The sequence below is a fragment of the Candida theae genome, assembly GCF_024610275.1.
Source record: "Candida theae strain CBS 12239 chromosome Unknown scaffold9, whole genome shotgun sequence".
In the NCBI taxonomy this organism is placed as follows: Eukaryota; Fungi; Ascomycota; class Pichiomycetes; order Serinales; family Debaryomycetaceae; genus Lodderomyces; species Lodderomyces theae.
The window spans coordinates 149,834-170,388 of NW_026261447.1; the positions used below are offsets into that span (position 1 = coordinate 149,834).

Sequence of the window (20,555 nt, forward strand, 5' to 3'; positions counted from 1 at the left end):
CAACAACGGCAACGGCAATAGCATCTACGACGATAAATTTATCAATTGCATTACAAAGTTATGAGTAGCAGCATATTTAACACTGGCGAAGAAGAAGACCCATGGTCTTCAACAGCCGGCTGGAACGACGACAAACCAGTTGTCACGAGCCCCATCCCTTCGCTATCACCAACGCCATACCAATCCACATACCTCACCTCGTCGCAATTACTCAATCAACCCAGAGCAGAGCAACGGCATCAATCAACAAACACAGTGTCAATCTCAAATGTGCCAGCGAGCTATGAATCGCTTCGCTCGCATCTCCTCAACAAGATCACCACCATTAACGATTTCGAGTATTATGTATTTGACAAATTGATTGATTTGCAGTATTTAACAAGTTACCAAAAACTGAAGATCTTGGATATTGTATATGACAACAATTTGGTTCCCGTGACGTTGGCGCAAAATTTCTATCAAATCTTGGGATTGGTTGCATTGGAAATTGATGTGCCCGGCTCGGGAGATTTCGTTACTTTACAGTTCAAATTGCAAAACTTGCCCGAGTTGCCACAACTGTTTCTCAAATTGGTTGCCAAGGAAGTAGGCGATAACGATGACAATGGTGGTGATGGCGACAGTGGTGTCATTAATGATCCGCTTAGGGCCATGGCCAACACTTCACGAACCGAGGATAATGAAGTTGATGATTGGAATCAGAGGGGTAAAGTTGACCCTATACTAACTGACCATTCTGACTCGCAACATCAAATGCTTGGTGACGAGGAGGATAGCAGTAACGACAGAGATGAAATCAATCCTCAGAATACATCGTATATTGAGAAATACATTGAGGATATCAGAGATGAGTTTAAACCGTTGATTCTTGATGAGACTCCAGTCAAGATTAGGGAGCTGCCTGAAAAGGAAGGTCTCTTGTTCAAGCATATAAACTACACAATCACTCACAACTTGGCGTTGGGACCAGGCGCACTGGGCCTTTTGGGAGGACATAAGAAGGTAGTCAGGAGGTACTCTGACTTTGCATGGTATGTGGAAATTTGTTCCGAAATAGGGCAGGGGAGGGGGAGGGGAAGTATTGTGTCTTATTACTAACTGAACTGTCTGTCTAGGTTGTTGGAGTACTTGTTACAAAAGTACCCGTTTAGGGTGATTCCGGGTCTACCACCAAAAAAGTTCACGGGTATGTATTAAGTGAGTTATGGAGAACATGTTTTCCAATCACACCTTCTCCATTTCCAATTCCATTTCCATTACTTTTATTTCCAAACATGAATACTAATTGACTGCAGTAGGAGCTTCTCCAGATTCGCAATTTTTACAACGTCGTCGTCGTGGCTTGCACAGGTTCTTGAACCAATTGGTTAAACATCCAGTTTTCAGACAGGAACCCATAGTCCAATCGTTCCTCACCGTGCCCTCTGACTTGGCCACTTGGAAAAAACAAGCCAAGATTGACTACTCGATTGAATTCAAGGGTCAGAAAATCCAAACTGAATTCATCAATATTATATGGCCAGCCATAAGTGAGGAGTTTTTACGTAATTGGGCTCTTGCCGAACAAAATATTCGTGGGTTGATTGAGAAATGGACCAAATTGGTTATTCTTGTTGAACGACATGAAAAGAGACAACAACAAATGAGTTATGATAATCAAAAATTTGTTGAGATTTTAAACCAGTTTAGGAAATTGGATACTACGGTGTACCCACAAGACGACAACTCTTCTTCATCAGCAACTGCCATGTTGCAGAATAATGATGTTGAGGCGATAAATGCCGGATTGACTTCGATTGGAGAGTATTATACCAAGTCGTCACAAGTTATAGTCGACGACAGTTATACCATCAACACGACGATATTGGAAAAGTTGAAAAACTATATGGACTATTTGTACTCACTTCTTGAGTTGTTTGAAAGAAGCAAGAACTTATCAGGGAACCAAATTGATACATTGAACAAACGCATCAAGGAGAATGAATTGAATTTCAAAAAAGTGACAGCGGGGCCAACAAATGGTAAAGAAGTTGAGATTAACAAGTTGCGACAATCAATCATAAATGATAAACAAGAGATTTTCCAGCAATTGAATCGAGATTGGTTGATCAAGCAGTGTTGTTTCAAAGAGTATGTTATGTTTCAAGAGACCCAGTACTTGGTAAGTGAAGTGTGGGTCGAGTGGTGCAGAGGCAGACACAAGTTTCAGGAGAAATTGACTGGGTTGTCGGAAAATTTGAGTGCAGAGTTGATAAATGATATGCCATTGAGTAGATGATTGTTGAGTCAAACAATTGATATACAAGCAATTACAGACACTCTAGCCTTGATGTCTCCATTTTTCAATCAAGTCGTGGGTTTGTAGTGGTTGTAAATCTTCATCAAAGTATTGTCGATCTAACACTTTGGATATCGATAGTTCGTTAATAGCACACTTAAGTTTTTCATCATCAACAACACCACCACTATTGACCTCTTTTTCTTTTTCTCTCTTTGGAGCACCCAGCTTGCATTTCAAACGAGCCAAGATTTTCCCAACTTCAATACCCAACTTTGCACCTTGTGGGAATGCATCATCGAAACCACGCTGTAGTTGATCTTCTCGATGTGCAGTTATACCGTCCACATACCCTTGTTTGCGGTGTTGTCGTACTATGTCGTTGTATGCTAATTTCTTGCTGGTGTCATTGTCGTGCTGCTCTATGTTGTCTTCATCGTCTTCAGCCCAAACATCATCAGAATCATTGTCATGTGCATGTTTGGTTGTTGGTTCCATTGCGGAAAGTGAGCAAGCGCAAGACTTATTCTGATTAGACAGACAATTTGTCGTCATAGCTTGCAGTCAGTACCTCAGCTTCTCGTTCCTCTAGATAGTGGAAAGGAAAGACTCAGTAGGCGGTAACTGCAAACAGATACTGATCTCTTGCGATAGACAAAGCTAGAAGAGATGCCATTGAGAAGTCGTGTAGATTGGTTCAAATAATTTGTATTTTATTTTTCTTCGTCTTCGTCTTCTTTCTATCAACAACAACCAACATACTCTCAACTATCAACTTCAACCAGGAGCCCATATATATATACATATATATATATATATAAGCATTGAAATCAACCTTCACATCAAACTGAAACAGCTTATATGTATCTATAGCTCAGTTACGTACCACGACAGTTTGAATAAAAATAAAGTATTGAGTTATACAAACACAAGCAATAAGCAAAAAAAGAAAAAATAAAGACAACGGATTTGGTATCGTATCGTTCTAGCATCCAAAACTTAATTCATACTCATTTAACAACCAAGACACACGCGTCAAGCATAACTGAGTCGCTGCTTTGTGAACCTTATCTACAAGAACAATAACAACCAGTACACAAGTTTTGCATAATCATAAACAACTCCACAAACATCGAAAACCAAAGTGCCGGCCACTTTCTCTTCCTGATACAAGCCTTCCCTATCTGTAACATAATCGATAATAGAGCTTCAAACCCATGTCACAAGAAGATATAATAACACAGGTGAGGCCAGACTCACCTCCCCAACTAGCAACTGCCAACTCCAACACCAACAACACCAACAACAATTCCAGCAATTCCAACGAAGATGTAGACTTCAACTCACTTATCCATTTAAACCTCAGGGGAACCGAATTCACCATCACTAGAGATGAATTGATGAGTTTACCCGAAAGCATCTTGCTTTGTCTTTTCCCCAATGGTGTTTTTCTTGATGTTAACGGACAAATTATAAGTAACTTGACTGAGGAAGATGTTGTTTATGTCAATTTCGACCCTGAGTGTTTCCAATATATCATTGAAGTGTTTCGCAAAGCGCAAAGGGATCTAGTGGCCATGTCGACTCCACTGGGTTTGCAATTGAGTCCTCAAGTTAGTGGGCCCGGTACTGGTGCTGGCTCTGGTGCAAGAGCCCATCAACAACGTCAACAAGAAAATATCCTTCAAACGAATCCAGCCATAATTGTATTGAGGGAGGATTTGGATTTCTATGTGATTCCCCCCATTGCCGGTTTGAATAGGGAGGAGATGAGGCAATTGAAGAAGGGGGTGAGTGTTGAATTGCTCAAGAACAAATTGATCTTTTCAGGATTGGGTTACAAGTTCAATGGCGATGATCCGATATTACTTGGTGAAGATGGCAATGTTGTGCAAGATGCCAATGAGAAACAGGATGGAAATAATGGTAAAGGTTTAGGAGCAGCTGAACAACATCTTTTTGATATGTTGTGTAGCTCAGGATTTGACACAAGGGATAAATGGGGGTCGAGGAGTTTAGAGCCTGGAAAATGTGTCATTTCATCCTTATCTTTAGTCAGATTAAAATCGGAGAAGGAGAAGGAAAGAGAAAGAGAAAGAGAAAGAGAGAGGGAAACAGAAAGAGAATTACAACAAACACCCTCAGAAACACCACCGGATTCACCATCCATCACACCAGTAGCATCGAACGCCAGTGCAAGCAACGGCAATGGCAACGAACGTTCCCGATCACGACCAAGATCAAGATTGGCACAATTGGCAAGCAGTGCGTCAAGAGCAGCATCACGGTCACTTTCGCTGAAGAGACAAAGCAGTAGCAGCAGGCCAGATCCAAACCAGACGAAATTGCTTTTGTTTTGGCGTAAACCAGCAAGAAAATGTTGGTGGTCACATGGGTGGATTACGATAAATGTTGATATTGCCGATATAAAGGAGATGGACGATGGCGATGCTGCGAAGTTGAGTGTCAAAGTGCATGTGAGAAGGGTGTGGACATTGGAGTTGTCAATCATAACGTGAGTGAACACGTCTTGGATACCAAGTGTGAGAGTACCGCCCCTTCCTGCCCTCAATAATAGTCCCAACTCGAACCGTCCGGATCAAGCTTCTTTGATACTTGCAATCGCTACTCTCCTCTTTAGGCCTTGCCTAACTGTTGAAAATGGGTGTGCTATATCCATGATCCGACCCACCAGAGTGTGTGGTTGAATAATTGAGCAAAGAGGAAACCATGGTTGTGGAAAACTTTGCAATACGAGGTGGTATTACCTCATCTGTAACTATCATGCTAAACTTGCTTCGTAACTCAAAGAGTATAGAATAATCATATAATATTAATAATACTAATAATGTTGATAATAGAGCAGCTATGCCTGTGATTTTTTCTAGCGCTTGAAATTAGTAGGATAGTGTCTATAGATAGGCTACAGAAGATAGGATGTGATAAACTTAAATGAGGTTGAGACTACCAAGTTGAAGAAGTAAGAACTAAGAGATCCATATAAGCTTAAAGTGGTTATAAGTTACTACGTATGGGTTATATGAGAGTTTGAAAAAGTGTGGTTTACGGAGACAGAGAAAGAAGAAGAAAATTTTTTTTTTTTATTTTTATTTTCCCAATTAGCGAAGAAGATAAGAATCAAAGTAAAGGAGATAAAAAAGAGCATTCTTTACTTACAATCACCAAGAGGTTAATATATATATATATATATATATACGCACAAACACACACATATACACATACAGTGTCGAGTGTCACACAGCACTACATTTTACATACCAGGATCCACCCACGTTGCTAAATTAGCTCGCTTCAATTGTTACTTCAACAGACACAATTGAACCTTTGGCATCACCCCTCAGCTTATCCCCCCTCCTCCCCCAATCTCCACAGTTTGAAACTTTTTCAAAACTAACCTCCAGTTCCTTTGCAACTTTAACTACAACTTCAACTTCAACATTGCAACTAACTGGTAGGTGTTACAAACACAAAACAAAAAAGGCTCTTGATTTTATAGTGGGAAGGACCAGTATCGCTAGCACAATACAGACGAATCCTTTCATAAAAGTTTTCTTGTGAAAAATCGTTATTCAATCTATGATCACTATCAAACCTTTTACAGCTATTATACGGTGAGTTAGTCAATGAGTCGCAATATTACTGAGCTAGAAGTGGACCAATCTTCAAGATCTATAGATATACACACTACATTCCACGATCCAGCGCATTGTCACCATCACCACAACCATACACCAATGCTATCATCATCCTCATCGTCTTCATCTAGCATCGCTGCTCCATCAACTCAACAACCACAACCACCACCACAACAACCACCACAACAACAACCACCACAACAGCAGCAGTCACTGCATAATTACGAAGTCAGGTCCATCTTGGACACAAGTAGTATCACCAGCGAAAATAGCAGACCACCAACTACGATCGCGTCGTCAGTGTCCATACCAGGACTATTGATAACATCATCAAATGAAGAAACAACATCACCAACACAGGTAGTGCTGACTATTGAAAAATCCCTCCTAACTGCTACTTCATCATGCACAAGCATGAATCCACACAAGTCGTGCAAGAGATCATCGTCGTCTTCAAATGATCTATTGTACGAAAGAGACAGATTCAGGGCTCGGCTTAGAAGTTTCAACGTTTCGTTCCCCGATCATGAGACAGATGATGATACTTGCCACCACCATCACCATCTCCATTACGAGCGCAAACATCACCAGCACCAAACTGAACCTAAAGATGGATCTGTCCCCCCATTGAACTATTGTGCTTGCCAAAACGAACCAGCTTCTCTTGAAGGTGATGCAAATCCATGCGATGTGTGCGATGGAATCGGGTTCAAAACGACCAAATTAACAATGGGACACCCTGAAGAGGTTAAGACCTTGGCGGACAATTTCAAATTTGAACACTTGACATTGGTACAGCTTCGGCAAATGTTTGACAAATATTTTAATTCAGAACTACCGCCCACAAATGAGATGTTTCCTTGGCTTCATGGACTCCATGATGATAATTTCGCGCAACGATCGTTCTTTTTGCACCAGCAACAGCAACAACAACAGAAATTGGGTCTTGGGATGAACAATGTATTCATGGACTACAAGACTGCAAAACCGCAAAGTTCCAGTTTCTTGATGTGTGTCACTGATGGAACTTGTCCCGTGGAGTTGCACAACACGGTTCGGTTATTTGAGGTTTTGCAAAAGATTGATGTCTCCAAACTGGAAATTAGAGATATAATTGCATTGATTTGGAAAAGTGTGGACCATGAAACATTATTGAAAGGTGAACAATTGAGTTATATTGAGGAAGAGGAAATGATTGACTTGTTGACTGCTGATTGTATCAAGCTCAATGTGGTTCCTTTCTTCTTAAACTTGGATCCCGATCGTGGGATCTCTTTACGGAACTTCCAAATACAAGTTGCCAAGTTGTCTACATGTTCCGATTTTGTTGTTTATGGGTCAGATTCCGGGGTGTTGCAATCCATTGCTAGGGTCCTTTGGCTAGCACAAAGGGATGAGGAACAGTCTTCGGGGATAACTGTACCCGAAAGGAAAGTTTACATACTAGATGAACATTTGGGCAATGCGTATGAGCAAACAAGTACTACTTCATTGAATGCTCCACTACGGTCTTTTTTCCATTTTTCCAAACTTTCATCGACAAATTTACATTATCAACTAAAAGATCCTTTGCTTTTATGGGATAACAATTTCCAACTACGAGAAAAAGTTGAAACGACGTTGATGTCAACCGCAACAAAGATTTGTCAAAATGTGTATGTGGGTAACTTTTGGGATCATCAAATCATGATTCACTATCTACAGCAAAAGAAAAGTGTAACGACACTGGAAACACGAAAATCCTCTAAACCAGTTACCCCATACAGCAGTCCAGCCAATTCAATCATGTCTCAATCCAATTGTAAACTGTCTCAAGATTACATCAACCTATTACCACGTCCAAAGTCCAATTACAAATTGTTTCTCCATTGTCACTCGGACGCTTCATTCCCAGATTTGGGTGAACTTGGTGAACTATTGTTTCGATACACGATATCCTCGCACGAAAGTCAGGATACTGACGAACACCACCAACTACTGTTTCCACCACTGGGATCCATTGGGATCGGCGACTGCAAACGTGACAATCTTCGACTGATTGTCAATACCTGCAAACTAATCTACTTGTACTCGTCGTCAATGTCACCTAGAGGATTGGGCACATTGATTTATTGCTCTGATGGGTATACCGAATCGTCATTGCTTGTGTTGTGTTATATGATGTATGCCTTGAACTTGCCCTTGGACGAAGTGATGCTTCAGTTGCATTGTTTTTACGAACGGCCTTTTTATATCTTCAATAGTGATGTTGTTATTTTGCGCAAATTGGAGCCGTTGTTGAGGAAATATAGCCCCCTCGTTAAGCAACAAGGTGGTGTGATGAATTGGGGCGAGATGGAGGAAATATCGTCGGCTGAAATCAATGAGATCTTGTTGGGTGTGCCTAAAAAGAATTCCAATGCCAAGCTCGGGTATATTTTCAACTCTGATGAAGAAGAAGAAGAAGAAGAAGATGATGATGATGATTCTTCATTGAGTGAAGGCGACTCGTCAAGTAGTTCTGAGGAAGGAGAAGAAGAGGATGAAGAGGATGAAGAGGATGAAGATGCGGAGATGAAGAAATTTGCAATTGATTGGGTCAAGGAAGTTGAAGGCTCAATTCCATCCAAGATTCTCCCGTATCTATACCTCGGGTCCTTGAAACATGCGCTGTGCTTACCGTTGCTCAACAAGTTGGGTATCAAAAAAGTTATTTCTGTAGGTGAGAGTCTTCCATGGTTGAACGGATACAAATTCCGCAAGTACAATGATACAATAGTTGATCAGGACAATGAGGATATTGAGATTATCAACATCCTTCCAAAACAAAGACACCACCATCGTCATCGTCACAATCTGAAGTTGCACTGGAACACAACAATAGATACAATAATGAAGGTGAATAATTTAGAAGATGACGGGATTGACGAATTATCGCAACAGTTACCCAAGATCTTGGACTTTATCAATGAAGAATACGTCAAGACACAAGGAAATACCAAAATATTGGTGCATTGTCGAGTCGGCGTGAGTCGGAGTGCGACTGTTGTCATAGCTGAGATTGTCAAAAGGTTCCAAGTGAGTTTACCAATGGCGTATCTTTATGTGAGAGTTAGGAGATTAAACATTATCATTCAACCGAATTTGAGATTTATGTATGAGTTGTTTAAGTGGGAGCAAGAACTAAAACAGGCAAGATTGAAGAATGGAAAAGAGGAGGACAATTTTGGTAGTCGAGGGGAAATGGAGTCCTCATTAGCGAGGTATCATGACGGTACTCATTACTTGCGTGAGATTGATTGGTTTATCATGTGTCGTGAGATTATGAAGTTGAATTTACCATATTTGAACAATTGAGGTGCTAGAAGATGCTTTATTTATAGTTCTTTATACAGTTCTGTATTACTACGATTCCTTTATTAGACGTTGTGACAGTTTAAATACATCAATTTAGTGGGTATATATGTATATATGTTGTGTGTAAAAGAGAGGATGTACAGATTTTGTAGAAGGGGTAGTGTAAATGCACAAAGAAATTTTTTTTCTCTTCCTTTCCAGTGAGAGAGCCAGTTGGTAAAGTGTCATCATCATCTACAACATCAACTATCATCAATCAGACATAAGAAGAAGGCTGCATATATTCTTAGAGAGAAGATCCGCTGTATACATCTGCTCATATTATAAGACCTAGAATTACTCATTCCTTCACCATCGAGAAAGAAGTCAATTGTCTAGCAAATCAATCATCATAGAGTGACTCTCTCCCGTTGCCCATTTTGCATCAACCTCATATTTCATAACATTTGCAATGTCTTCAAATCAATCTAACCCGCAATTTGTGGACCCGTCAATTGTTACACTTGAGAAAGATGTATCTGCGTCCATGACCTCCAACAAGATTAAACCGCTGCTGCGTCAACCGCAGAATGAACGAAAATCGTCGCATTCATCACTTCATAATTTGGAACCAGGAAATGCATTGAGTAGGTTGTTGGATAGTGCCATGGCCCACGCAGCAAAGGAATCAACACCAGAACCTACAACTGATGTTGCTGAGCACGAAGGTGATGATCCAAATGCAGAAGCACGCGAGTGGGAAGAGATTTTAAACTTTATACCGACTTCCAAGCAAGGGGCAGCAAATATATACCCCATCAACCAATTACTTGAGTTAAGAATTGAAGTTGATGAAGTGCCACATGTCAAGGAATTGTTACCAGAGTTGTCGTTTTGGAGATTGAAAGCTTACCGTGAACCATATCCAAGACATTTGAACAACAATCTGAATTCAGAAAATGGCGGCACATACAAGGCCAAGAAATTCAAAAAGCATCAAAATGAGACTTGGGAAAGAGGCAAAACTTCTTCTCACTATGGCGAAAATTCTAAACTGGATCCATTTACTCGTCGCGGGGGTCGTCACGGATTCGCCAAAGCAGAAGATTTGGATTCGCTTTCAAGTGAAAAAATCTCACAATTGTTAGGCGAAGGACCAGATGAGTTGGAACCTGAATGGGATGCTGAAATACTTGGGGATGGTAAAATAGGTAAATCTGGCCGTGGCAGTATTGGTGGGGTTGATGATGACTTGGCTCACATGTCAATGATGAACATGGGACAAACAGTGGAGGATTTTGAAAAGTGGAAGTATCAAATGAAGTTGGAAGAAAAGAGAAGAAGAGGTGAAGTAGTCGATGAAGAAATTGAACAGCAGCAAAAGGCAGATGACGAAAGCGCAGCCAAGAATGCTGGTAATGAAGTTGATAATTTCTTTTCTTTCATTAAACCTACACATAGAGAGTCAACCACTGAAGAGAATGTAGTCACTTCTGCAACACTAGAAGAGTCAAACCAAGCCAACACGTCCTCAAATAATGCCAATCACCGCTCGTCTCGTTTTTCATCTTTTTTCCAGCAACCTATCACTCAACCCCCCAAACAAGCAGATGCAGAGCCAGTACAGCAAAAGCCGCCAACACTGACAACGATGCCTCCTCCAGGGCTCTCCAAATTTTTTAGTGGGCAAAGAAGTGGTCCTCAAACCCCTCAGTATACGTCGGAGCCCCCACTGTTGAATGCAAGTGAGACCGGATTGCCACAATTACAAAGACAACCGTCGTCGTGGTCATCACCACTGGGACAACCTCCAACTCATCCAACTAACGGGAACCCAGTGCAGCAACAACAACAGCAGCAGCAGCAGTCACAGCAGCAGTCACAGCAGCAGCCACAACAACCACAACAGCCACAACAGCCAGCAATACCGCACTTATCTTCTAACGATAGCTTTTTCCGCTCATTGTTGAAAAAGAAAGAGAATGCTGAAGCATCACCTTCTTCGGCAGCGTCTAGTCCAGTGGTTGATCGAGCACCAAGTTCTACCATCGGCGAGAGAAAATCAAGCCCATCAGATTCTGGAGCTATCCCAGGCCTATCAAATAGGAAGGTGTCCGTTGGAAGTGATGGTGAACGCAGCCTCCTGGGTGGTCCTCAACCACAGCACCCACAGCACCCACAGCAACAGCAACAGCACCCCCTCCATCCAGGTCAGTTTCCACCAGGGTTGATACCACCCGGTGGCCAATTTCCACCTTGGATGAGAGGACCACCACAGCAAATGGGTAATTTCCCACCCGGATTGCAACCACCCCTCCCACATCCCCAATCACGCGAACAGCAACAGAAACCTAGTCAACAAGTAGATCAAAGTGGAGAAGATAAGGGGACTTTTTCTACCCAACTGCCTCTGCAACAGCAACAACAGCAACAACAGCAACAACAGCAACAACAACAGCACCCCAGATTTATGTTCCCTTATGGACAACCGGGACAACAACTGCAGCAACCAGGAAACCGTATGCCAGTGCCTCCGCCTGGTATGTTCCCTCATGGATTCATGCCTCCAATGCCACCGCCACCTCCAGGTTCAAACTTTGGACAAGGTCAAGGTCCACCTCCACCACCTGGATTTCGTCAATCTCAAATACCGCCAGAGTTTATGAACAACCACAATGCAAGGTTCATACCCCCGCAATACTTGGGCACTCAAGGTGGATCACCGCAAATGCCTCCACCACCACCACCACCAGGATTTCAACAACAGCCACAACAGCAACACCAACCGCACCGAGTGCTGCAGGGCCCTAACCCAAATCAACAACAACAGTTACATCTGGATAAACTGTAGCATCGTTTGAGAGAGAGATCGCAATGATGACTGTGTAATTTACAAATGTACGTATCAATTTCAAAAATGCCTTCATTTTCAAAACTTCTCTGACTTCATCTATATAACCTTTGATACTTGTAGAACCAAGTTGAGTAATTGGATATGTTCATCAGTTCCATAATTCAACTTCTTATCAGTGTCAAATAATATCAATGCAATTTGATTCTTGACCAAGGAGTTTATCGAATCATCCATCACCAAAACTTCATGTAATTGGTCAATTAATTGTTGCGCACTCCACCCACTCAATATCACATCATTGACTAAATTGACCAATTTCGTGTCATCTTTTGACCTTATCGTAGTAACCAATTGGCTAATCAATGCATCAGGCAAGACACCAGCAGTCTCTCTAATTGATTGCTTGGTGATTAACCCACTTGCTTGACCATCAGCATCCTCACCGTTTTCCAATTGTAAGCTTGTGCTCAACTTGGACGCACTTTGTAAATACGTGATTGCTTTTCTCAAATCCCCATTACTAATCTTCAACACTTCATTCAACACCTCATCCTCACCTTGCAGTCTATCCAAATTCAAATCTTCCTCACTGGCAATGTACTTTAACCGATTCAATGAATTTTCATTATTGAGCAACTTAAATCTAAATTTCGAGCATCTTGAAGCCAATGGGTCAATAATTCGCGTAATGTAGTTACAAACCAATGCAAATCGGGTAATATTGGCATACGTCTCCATGGTTCTTCTCAATGCACTTTGCGCATCATTCGTCATGGAGTCAGCCTCGTCCAAAATGATGATTTTGTAAGGTGGGCATGGGTAATTGGCCAAATCTTCCGGTGTTGGGTTACTAACGGTCAATTTGGCAAAGTTTTTGATCTTTTGACGGACAATAGATATACCTCGTTCGTCACTCGCGTTCAATTCCAATACTCTGGACTTGTACAAACGAGGTCCGTATAGCTGCTTAGCCAATGCCAAGATGGTTGATGTTTTACCGGTTCCTGGAGGTCCATAGAATAACATATGGGGCAAGTTCCCCGTTGACACTTGTTTTTCCAAGACTTTTACGGCATGTTCCTGTGATGCAATGTCGTTAAGGTTCTTGGGTCTGTATTTTTCAACCCATGGTGTATGGTGAAGCTTCTCTTCTTCGTATGAGGTGGTGGTCATTATAAATATGGAGGAGGAGTGGGGGAGGGGGCTGTTGATTGAGCGAAAGCGACACGTCTGATGCGATTGAAATTTTGTCATAGAGGAGGAAGATGTTGGTTTTTCCAGAATTACGCGCCAGAAAAAGGTCACGTGAAATACATACTTTAGCCCTTGGTTTAGGTTGAGATTATAAGAGCCCTTAGATCATGGAAGAATGCATAAGTATTGAAGTGCTTCTCAACAGGAGACACTGGCTTGATATTTAGAGGGTTATTTTGTACACTGTACACTCATATGCAGTGTTAGAAGTTTTGATAACCTCAACGGGTTGCGTTTTTCTTTTCTTTGATGTGGCTCAAGGAATTTCTCTTGTCTTGAAGTAAATACATATCATTCAACTTTATCCAGACTGGTTTGTTCGACAAATCACACAGACAACAACAGTACAAATTATTTCTCATGTCACTTGAAGATATCTTGAACAACCTCCGCAACCCCAACAAACGGTTCAACCGTATAAACTTGGGATTCGTATCACCAACCATTTTGAAATGGAGAATCACCGACTTGATTCTAATTGTTATTCTAATCATCTTGTACATCGTATTATACAACATCAAGCCATTCCACAGACAATTTTTCATCAATGATCTAACCATATCACATCCATTTGCTGAGGTTGAAACTGTGGGAGGTACTGCATTGTTTGTGTACTCGACATGGATCCCATTGGCAATCGTGATAGTCGTATCCTTGCTACTCACGACACCACAATACAAATTGTACAATACCTACGTTGCCGTGATTGGATTGTGTTTGAGTGTATTAATTACATCGGTAGTTACTGATGTCTTGAAGAACTGGATTGGTCGTCTTCGTCCTGATTTCTTGGCCAGATGCATCCCAGATCCATCAACACCCATTAATACACTTGTGTCTATTGAAGTGTGTACGACAGACAACTTGGGACGGTTGGAAGATGGGTTTAGAACCACCCCGTCGGGACATTCGTCACTAAGCTTTGCAGGATTGAGCTTTTTGGCGTTGTTTTTACTTGGCCAGCTACAGGCCCCAAACACCAAAGTTGGGAGCTGGAGGACCTTGATTGGCGCCGCACCTTTCTTGATGGCTGCGTATATTGCTTTGAGCAGGACCAGGGACTATAGACACCATTTTGTTGATGTCTTACTTGGCAGTTTATTGGGCTTGGGTATTGGGTTTTGGTCGTATTTGAGATTGTTTCCTTGGATTAGCCATGAAAAGAGTTATGACAATTTTATCATCATTGAAGAGGAAAGTCAAGAGTCCAATAGTAAACTTGGTCAAGAAGATGACCCCAACTATACTAGATTAAGCGATGTATAAGAATCATTCAATTCTGTATGGTATTTATATTTTAGCGTTTTACATTAATGTAGTTCTTCCACCAACCTCATTGCTTGCACTTCCATCTGGCATGTTACCATCTCTACTATCAATAAATTGGGAGTAGATTTTGGTCAATTTGGTCTTTTCCGAGTGGGAAATTGATGGTTTTGTCTCCTTGAGCGATTCGACAAAATTTGCATGCGTGATATGCACTTTGGGCTGCTCGACACGAGACAGTTTAGACTGTTTGGAGTGATCACTAGCCAGTTGCTTTTCATTTGCAACAAATTGCTGTATTTGATGCAACAATTTGATCCTCTCGGGATTTTTCAATTTCGGTGCATCACCAACTTTGAAAAACTCCACTGCGTTTTCGTCATCATCTTTACCTTGTTCCTCATCGTTATCTTTGGCTTCTAATTCTTCTAGTCTCACATGAACAGCTTTCAAGTATGCATTGTATCCCAACCCCTGCATATCGGCACCACTGAACCCGGCTGTCTGGTCTGCAATTTCCTCCAACTTTACGTCCTCAGACAAGTCCATCTTCGTGGTTATGCTCCTCAAGATATCCAACCTGTCCTCGAAATTAGGCATGTCGCAAATGACACTCTTATCCAATCTACCTGGTCTCAACAATGCACTATCAATTAAATCAGGCCTCGAAGTAGCAGCAAGAACATATACTCCATCCAATCCTTCAGCACCATCCATTTGAGTCAACATTTGATTAACAACACGGTCAGTGACACCCGTTGAGTCATGCCCTCTTTTGGGAGCAATCGAATCAAACTCATCAAAAAACAATATACATGGCTTTGCCGCTTGTGCACGCTCAAACAATTCTCGTACACTTTGCTCCGAAGCACCAATATACTTATTCAAAATCTCTGGCCCCTTGATGGAAATGAAATTTAACCCACATTGTCCAGCAATTGCACTAGCAAGCAATGTTTTACCACAACCGGGATACCCATATAGCAAAATACCTGAACGAAGCCTCAAGGGACAATTTGCAAAAATCGGTGCATATTTAGTTGGCCATTCAAGTGTTTCCAAAAGAATCCTTTTGGCTTCGGTTAGCCCACCAATATCGGACCAGCTCGTGCCCGATTTTTGGAGCTTGACACCACGCAAACTCGAAGGAGTGAATCCGCTAATTGCGTCATCTATGTGCTTGGATTCAACAACGTTGGTTGTTTCTTCATCTTCATTAGACAGGTTGGATAAGCACTGATGGTAAATTCGATGACAAAGAATCTTCAAGTCATTGGGTAAGTAGCCCTCGGTTTCACTAACCAAGTCCATTAAGTCCACATCCAACTTACACTTTAAATCTTCGGTTAAGTACTTTTCAATAATTTGGAAACGCAAAGGTTTATCAGGCGCAGTCACATGATGGTAATTTTCAATCAAATGAGAACCAAGTAAAAGCTTATTCAAGCTTTCTTTTGACGTTGACGAACAAAGAATAGAAATATTTGAATTTGGTTGATTATGCAATTTTGTCAATTGCGAAATAAAGTATTCCGTAGTTTGGTTTGATTTTGTAGCATCCATGTTTTCCATTTCAATGTTCATGATTTTATCTATATTGTCAAGAACCAATAATGAGGGTTTGTTCCACGAACATTGCTGTAGCCATTTGAAAATGTGGTTTTTTGATAGGTTTTGAAATGATTCGTTCATGAGCGTCTCACAAGAGACAAATTTGGTAAAGTATCCGTGCTCCTGATTCAATATATTACTAACTTGTTTGAGAAACAAAGTCTTCCCACTTCCTGAATTACCATATACAAGTGTTCCTGTGTTTGAAGACACAAGAAACGAATCAACCAAATCCGAAACAACTTTGTCAATACCAATCGGCTTGTCAGCTTCTTTAGCAGAGCCTTCGAGTTCAATTTCCTGGATAAATGATTGTGGGCGAAGTAGATCTTCTCCAAGTTCGATTTTGATAGGCTTTTTTCTACCTAAATCATAAGGTTTGATCCAAGCGTTGTAATTTTCATTTTTGCGAAATCTCAAAACCCCGCCATATGGTAATACACCAGCGATACTAGGGACTTTCATAAAATTGGTAACCGGCACAGCTGCTATTTGTGGATACAATGCCTCGGTTAATTGTTTGGTCAATTTGGTTGTTTTTGTTTGATTCACCTCCTTTTTTTTATTTGAGGTGATTGTGTACGGTTGTATGATAAAGGTAGTGGGACGTTTGAGCAATTCACTAACTGCTGGCTTTAAAACAACAATGTTACCTGTTTGTTCAAATGCATTCAAAGCAATGGCCAAGTTCCGGGACAACCCTACATTATTGGAAACACCATCATAGTCCACAAGCTCAGCTACAATTCTTTTATTTTCCTTCACGTCATTGTCTTGCAGTAATGTGTTTTTCAAGTCATTTGGACCAGGAAGGATCGACACGGCAGCATACGGCCCGAAATTGTCCGGTATCTCGCTGCGATTCACAAATACTTTGTACCCACTATCCTCAACATTCCTGTATAATTTATGAGGTAAACTAATCCCTCTTTTCAAAACCAGGGGCAATGCATTATAATTCTCCTTTTTTGATGAGCTCTTTCGGCTACTAACGCTAGTCGTTTCAGGCACCTCGCTTTTCGTTCTCACTTTGGGAGCAATTGCAATTTCACAATACGGGGATACCTTAGCGTACTTGTGTTCAGTGGATCCAATGTCAGTCACGAGCAATTTTGCTGAGGTGCTGGCGTTGGGATAAACCACCAAGATTTGATTCAATGCAACACAACGTGTTTGACTCAATAACTTGTCCTCGATCAATTGTGCATTCAACTCAACAACCTCCCAATCTGAACTGGTTAAGGGCTCCAAGTTTATATTCGACGCTTCGTAGTTGCCCAACTTTAAATTAATGTATACCAATGCTTTATCAGGGATAGACAAGGACTGGGCAAAAATCGGGTCTATTTCCAAGCTCTGCAAGGTAGAAGAGGACATCCCAGACCACCCTGCATACGATGACTTCTTTGATGCCTTCAGTTGCAGACCCGCTCCGGGTGGGGAAACAATCTCTATGATGACATCTTGTACTTGAATATTGGCCGTGAATAATAGATTGGTTAAATTCGAAGGCAAATTCACCAAGTTCGACCGCAAAGTTTTGAATGCAATAGTGGCTCTATGATTATCCATGATGTCAAACTTTCCAGCTGATGCTGCCTGTAAATTATGTCAGCTCTGTAGAATTGGTTGGTAACTGCAGAGGAAAGAAAATTTTGACCGTGGTTTTTTTTGTTTTTTTTTTTTTTTTAATCACTGGGAAATTTTTCAACGCCGAAAAGTGGGGAGTGGGGAGTAGGGAGTGGGGGAATTCACCAAGACATTTAATTTTGCAATAAGTGCATATTCTGTTACAATGCAGATGATGCACACAATATAGCTGATGTCGTTTGTTTGATATAGACTAGAGTCAAAGTAAAAATGAAGTTATGTGCCTGCTATAGGAAGCCTTGGACACAGACAAGCAGATAATTCAGCTTTTGAGGCAGAATCTCTATAACTGTTTACTATATATATATACAAAGAAAGGATATACCCTCCCCAGCTACTTTCTATTGTTAAACTCGTTAAACCTCTTCATATCGTCACTCTCCGCTTGACTCTTTTGCAATTCTTGCCATTTTTTCCTATTCCTCTCCTCCCTGTCCTGTTTTGCCTTCTCCACCATTTGCATCGACCTCCTCCTCAACGACCTACACTGTTCCCACCCAACCATATTTCCCAAAAAGAACCCACCTACTGACCAATTTAGCGACTTGTTCAAATCCTTTCGAATTAAGAAAGTAATGACCCCCAAAACACCCATCGCTTGAAAGCCAGTAATCATAGCCTCTCTAAAACATGGCATGTTGATGAATCTATCTATCGTGAAGTCGGAAAGTTGAATCGATTTAGCTGCATCGGCTAGCGTCGCTTGTGTTGGTTGTGTTGAATGCTGTGCTTTTGCTTTTGCTTGAGATGGAGATGGAGATGACCCATCAGAATCTTCGAATTTTGGTGGTAAATCTTCCAAATACTGCTGTTGCTTAGGTTCTGGTTTGTACTCTGATACCAGAGACACCTTTGATGGAGGTGCGGAGCCACCACTTCCACTGAACCAACCCATGCTTTGACTGATTGAAGTTTATCGTGTTACACCTCGGTCTAGGGAATCAGGGAATTGAATTAGGCGAGAATTGTGCATTTGTCCTCAAAGAAAGCGCTACCTTCGTCACTTTGGCAAAGGTACGGTATGTGATTCAACTACACAAGATAGAGTGTCTAAATTACAATGAATGGCGACACAAGAAGGTTAACTCTGCTGTCCCATAGATCGGATGACTTTGAAAAAGTGAATCCGAGTCACATATCAACAAGTTGAAATTTCAATTATTACTCACCTCCTTATCTGCAGGTAAATGTTGTCGTCTAGATTGAATCCGGACTTCTCTGAGCTGTAGTCATAATCCACACTGAATTATGTTGGTTTGTTTTCCAGTTGCCAACTGCTCTAGCTGAAACCATTCACTCACCCGTTCATTTGAACGTCTTCCAACTCCCATAGATTATCCTTCTTGCCTTCAAACTCGTCAATGCACTCAATCACAGTTTTGAGGTTATCCAACACATTACTAATCGATACCCTTATGACACGATCACTAATTCCGGAAAATTTACATCGGAGAATTTTATCGTCAACTTCAAAATCTATTTTTAACTCACTTGTTTTCAAAACGGGATCCGGTTTTAGTGAGTTCTTGGCTATACTTGCCTGGTGTGGTGTTTGAAAAGGGATGTTTAGTATTAGTTCTGGCATATGGAGTGGAGGTCAGATTGTATATCAATTGCAAATGGTGCGTTGTAATGAGCTGAGAGCTGAATGCGGGTTTTTTTTTTATGTTTTTTTTTTTTTTTGTTCATAGCGTTTAGGTTCGCCATTTTCACTTTTTTGTATTTTTACAGTTACAAAGGTCAACCGCTAAGCAAATAGTTAGAACACTTAACACTACGTGAATTCACAATGTATTCTTCATACATAGTTCTACTGAGTCAAAGCTAGTTTCTGCTGTTCCAACTCCTTATACTGTCCGGCTTGATTCTCTATCTCCTCCTTCACTTTTTGGATATATACATCCAACCGACTTAACTCATCAATCTCATCGGGTCTGATATATTCTTGGTCCCTTTTGTCTGGATCACTCAACTCATACGGTATAAGATTAACTGGCTTTTTTGTCAAGATTTCAAATACCCTTTCAGTAGGTTCATTGAACACCAACTCGTCGTACAAAATTGAATGCACTTCGCCATTTTCACGCTTTGGTTGCTGCGGGTTGTAAGGGTGTAATTTCAACGCATGGAAGATTTGAAAATTCTTTTCATTAATGCCCAAGTCTACCCCTGGTTGGAAATGTAGTTTGATTATTATTTCAAATTCACCCCACCCGGTCTCTGTGACCTGATATGGCGGATGTTCTACTGTACGAACTGGATTCTCATACGTTTCATGTAGTTTAAAGGTAACCTTTTTAAGCAACGGCGTCAAGTCCAAATCTCCCAAGACTGGTTTGAAAAAGACAGTCCATTCGTGCGTATGGTCAGGTGGCGTTGTGGGTTTCCGCATTTCTGGAGTGAGTTTGTACGCATGGTTACCGTATAGTATGGGTAGCGATATGGATACAAATTTGATTCGTTTAGAGCCAGTACTCATCGTTCTATTATAGTGATTGATCACCTTGGTGTGAATCACAGTCAAACGTTGTTGTTGTTGATGATGATGATTTGACAAAAAAATTGTTGAAGGTGAGATGGTAGCACATATTTCACGTGATTTACAGTAACGTATATATATATACTTATATTGATTCTCCCCTTAGCTGGGTATGATGCGTTCGAAATAAGA

At 41.1% G+C, this 20,555-nt stretch overlaps 10 protein-coding genes across 10 annotated transcripts; 5 read left to right on the forward strand and 5 right to left on the reverse strand. All coding sequences in view use genetic code 12, as the record gives it.

The window, feature by feature from the left end:
* Positions 1-60: 60 nt before the first annotated feature.
* On the forward strand, positions 61-2,278 carry KGF57_003507 (uncharacterized protein; the record flags this gene model as incomplete). Its single annotated transcript, XM_051752933.1, has 3 exons — positions 61-1,031; positions 1,116-1,186; positions 1,311-2,278. The coding sequence occupies 3 exons, from the start codon at positions 61-63 to the stop codon at positions 2,276-2,278; spliced, it is 2,010 nt and encodes a 669-aa protein (XP_051608003.1).
* Positions 2,279-2,320: 42 nt separating this feature from the next.
* Positions 2,321-2,776, reverse strand: YAE1 (Yae1p; the record flags this gene model as incomplete). Its single annotated transcript, XM_051752935.1, has 1 exon — positions 2,321-2,776. One exon carries the CDS (start codon positions 2,774-2,776, stop codon positions 2,321-2,323), a length of 456 nt encoding a protein of 151 aa, XP_051608004.1.
* Positions 2,777-3,495: 719 nt separating this feature from the next.
* On the forward strand, positions 3,496-4,797 carry KGF57_003509 (uncharacterized protein; the record flags this gene model as incomplete). Its single annotated transcript, XM_051752936.1, has 1 exon — positions 3,496-4,797. One exon carries the CDS (start codon positions 3,496-3,498, stop codon positions 4,795-4,797), a length of 1,302 nt encoding a protein of 433 aa, XP_051608005.1.
* A 1,236-nt stretch (positions 4,798-6,033) lies between these two features.
* On the forward strand, positions 6,034-9,270 carry KGF57_003510 (tyrosine/serine/threonine protein phosphatase; the record flags this gene model as incomplete). Its single annotated transcript, XM_051752937.1, has 1 exon — positions 6,034-9,270. One exon carries the CDS (start codon positions 6,034-6,036, stop codon positions 9,268-9,270), a length of 3,237 nt encoding a protein of 1,078 aa, XP_051608006.1.
* A 451-nt stretch (positions 9,271-9,721) lies between these two features.
* KGF57_003511 (uncharacterized protein) lies at positions 9,722-12,100 on the forward strand (the record flags this gene model as incomplete). The annotated part of the gene is made up of 1 exon (XM_051752938.1): positions 9,722-12,100. The coding sequence occupies one exon, from the start codon at positions 9,722-9,724 to the stop codon at positions 12,098-12,100; it is 2,379 nt and encodes a 792-aa protein (XP_051608007.1).
* Positions 12,101-12,199: 99 nt separating this feature from the next.
* On the reverse strand, positions 12,200-13,276 carry RFC2 (replication factor C subunit 2; the record flags this gene model as incomplete). The annotated part of the gene is made up of 1 exon (XM_051752939.1): positions 12,200-13,276. The coding sequence occupies one exon, from the start codon at positions 13,274-13,276 to the stop codon at positions 12,200-12,202; it is 1,077 nt and encodes a 358-aa protein (XP_051608008.1).
* Positions 13,277-13,717: 441 nt separating this feature from the next.
* On the forward strand, positions 13,718-14,623 carry DPP3 (bifunctional diacylglycerol diphosphate phosphatase/phosphatidate phosphatase; the record flags this gene model as incomplete). Its single annotated transcript, XM_051752940.1, has 1 exon — positions 13,718-14,623. The coding sequence occupies one exon, from the start codon at positions 13,718-13,720 to the stop codon at positions 14,621-14,623; it is 906 nt and encodes a 301-aa protein (XP_051608009.1).
* Positions 14,624-14,662: 39 nt separating this feature from the next.
* On the reverse strand, positions 14,663-17,806 carry PEX1 (AAA family ATPase peroxin 1; the record flags this gene model as incomplete). Its single annotated transcript, XM_051752941.1, has 1 exon — positions 14,663-17,806. One exon carries the CDS (start codon positions 17,804-17,806, stop codon positions 14,663-14,665), a length of 3,144 nt encoding a protein of 1,047 aa, XP_051608010.1.
* Positions 17,807-18,218: 412 nt separating this feature from the next.
* Positions 18,219-19,469, reverse strand: KGF57_003515 (uncharacterized protein; the record flags this gene model as incomplete). The annotated part of the gene is made up of 2 exons (XM_051752942.1): positions 18,219-18,786; positions 19,186-19,469. 2 exons carry the CDS (start codon positions 19,467-19,469, stop codon positions 18,219-18,221), a joined length of 852 nt encoding a protein of 283 aa, XP_051608011.1.
* A 225-nt stretch (positions 19,470-19,694) lies between these two features.
* Positions 19,695-20,363, reverse strand: YAF9 (Yaf9p; the record flags this gene model as incomplete). Its single annotated transcript, XM_051752943.1, has 1 exon — positions 19,695-20,363. One exon carries the CDS (start codon positions 20,361-20,363, stop codon positions 19,695-19,697), a length of 669 nt encoding a protein of 222 aa, XP_051608012.1.
* Positions 20,364-20,555: the final 192 nt, after the last annotated feature.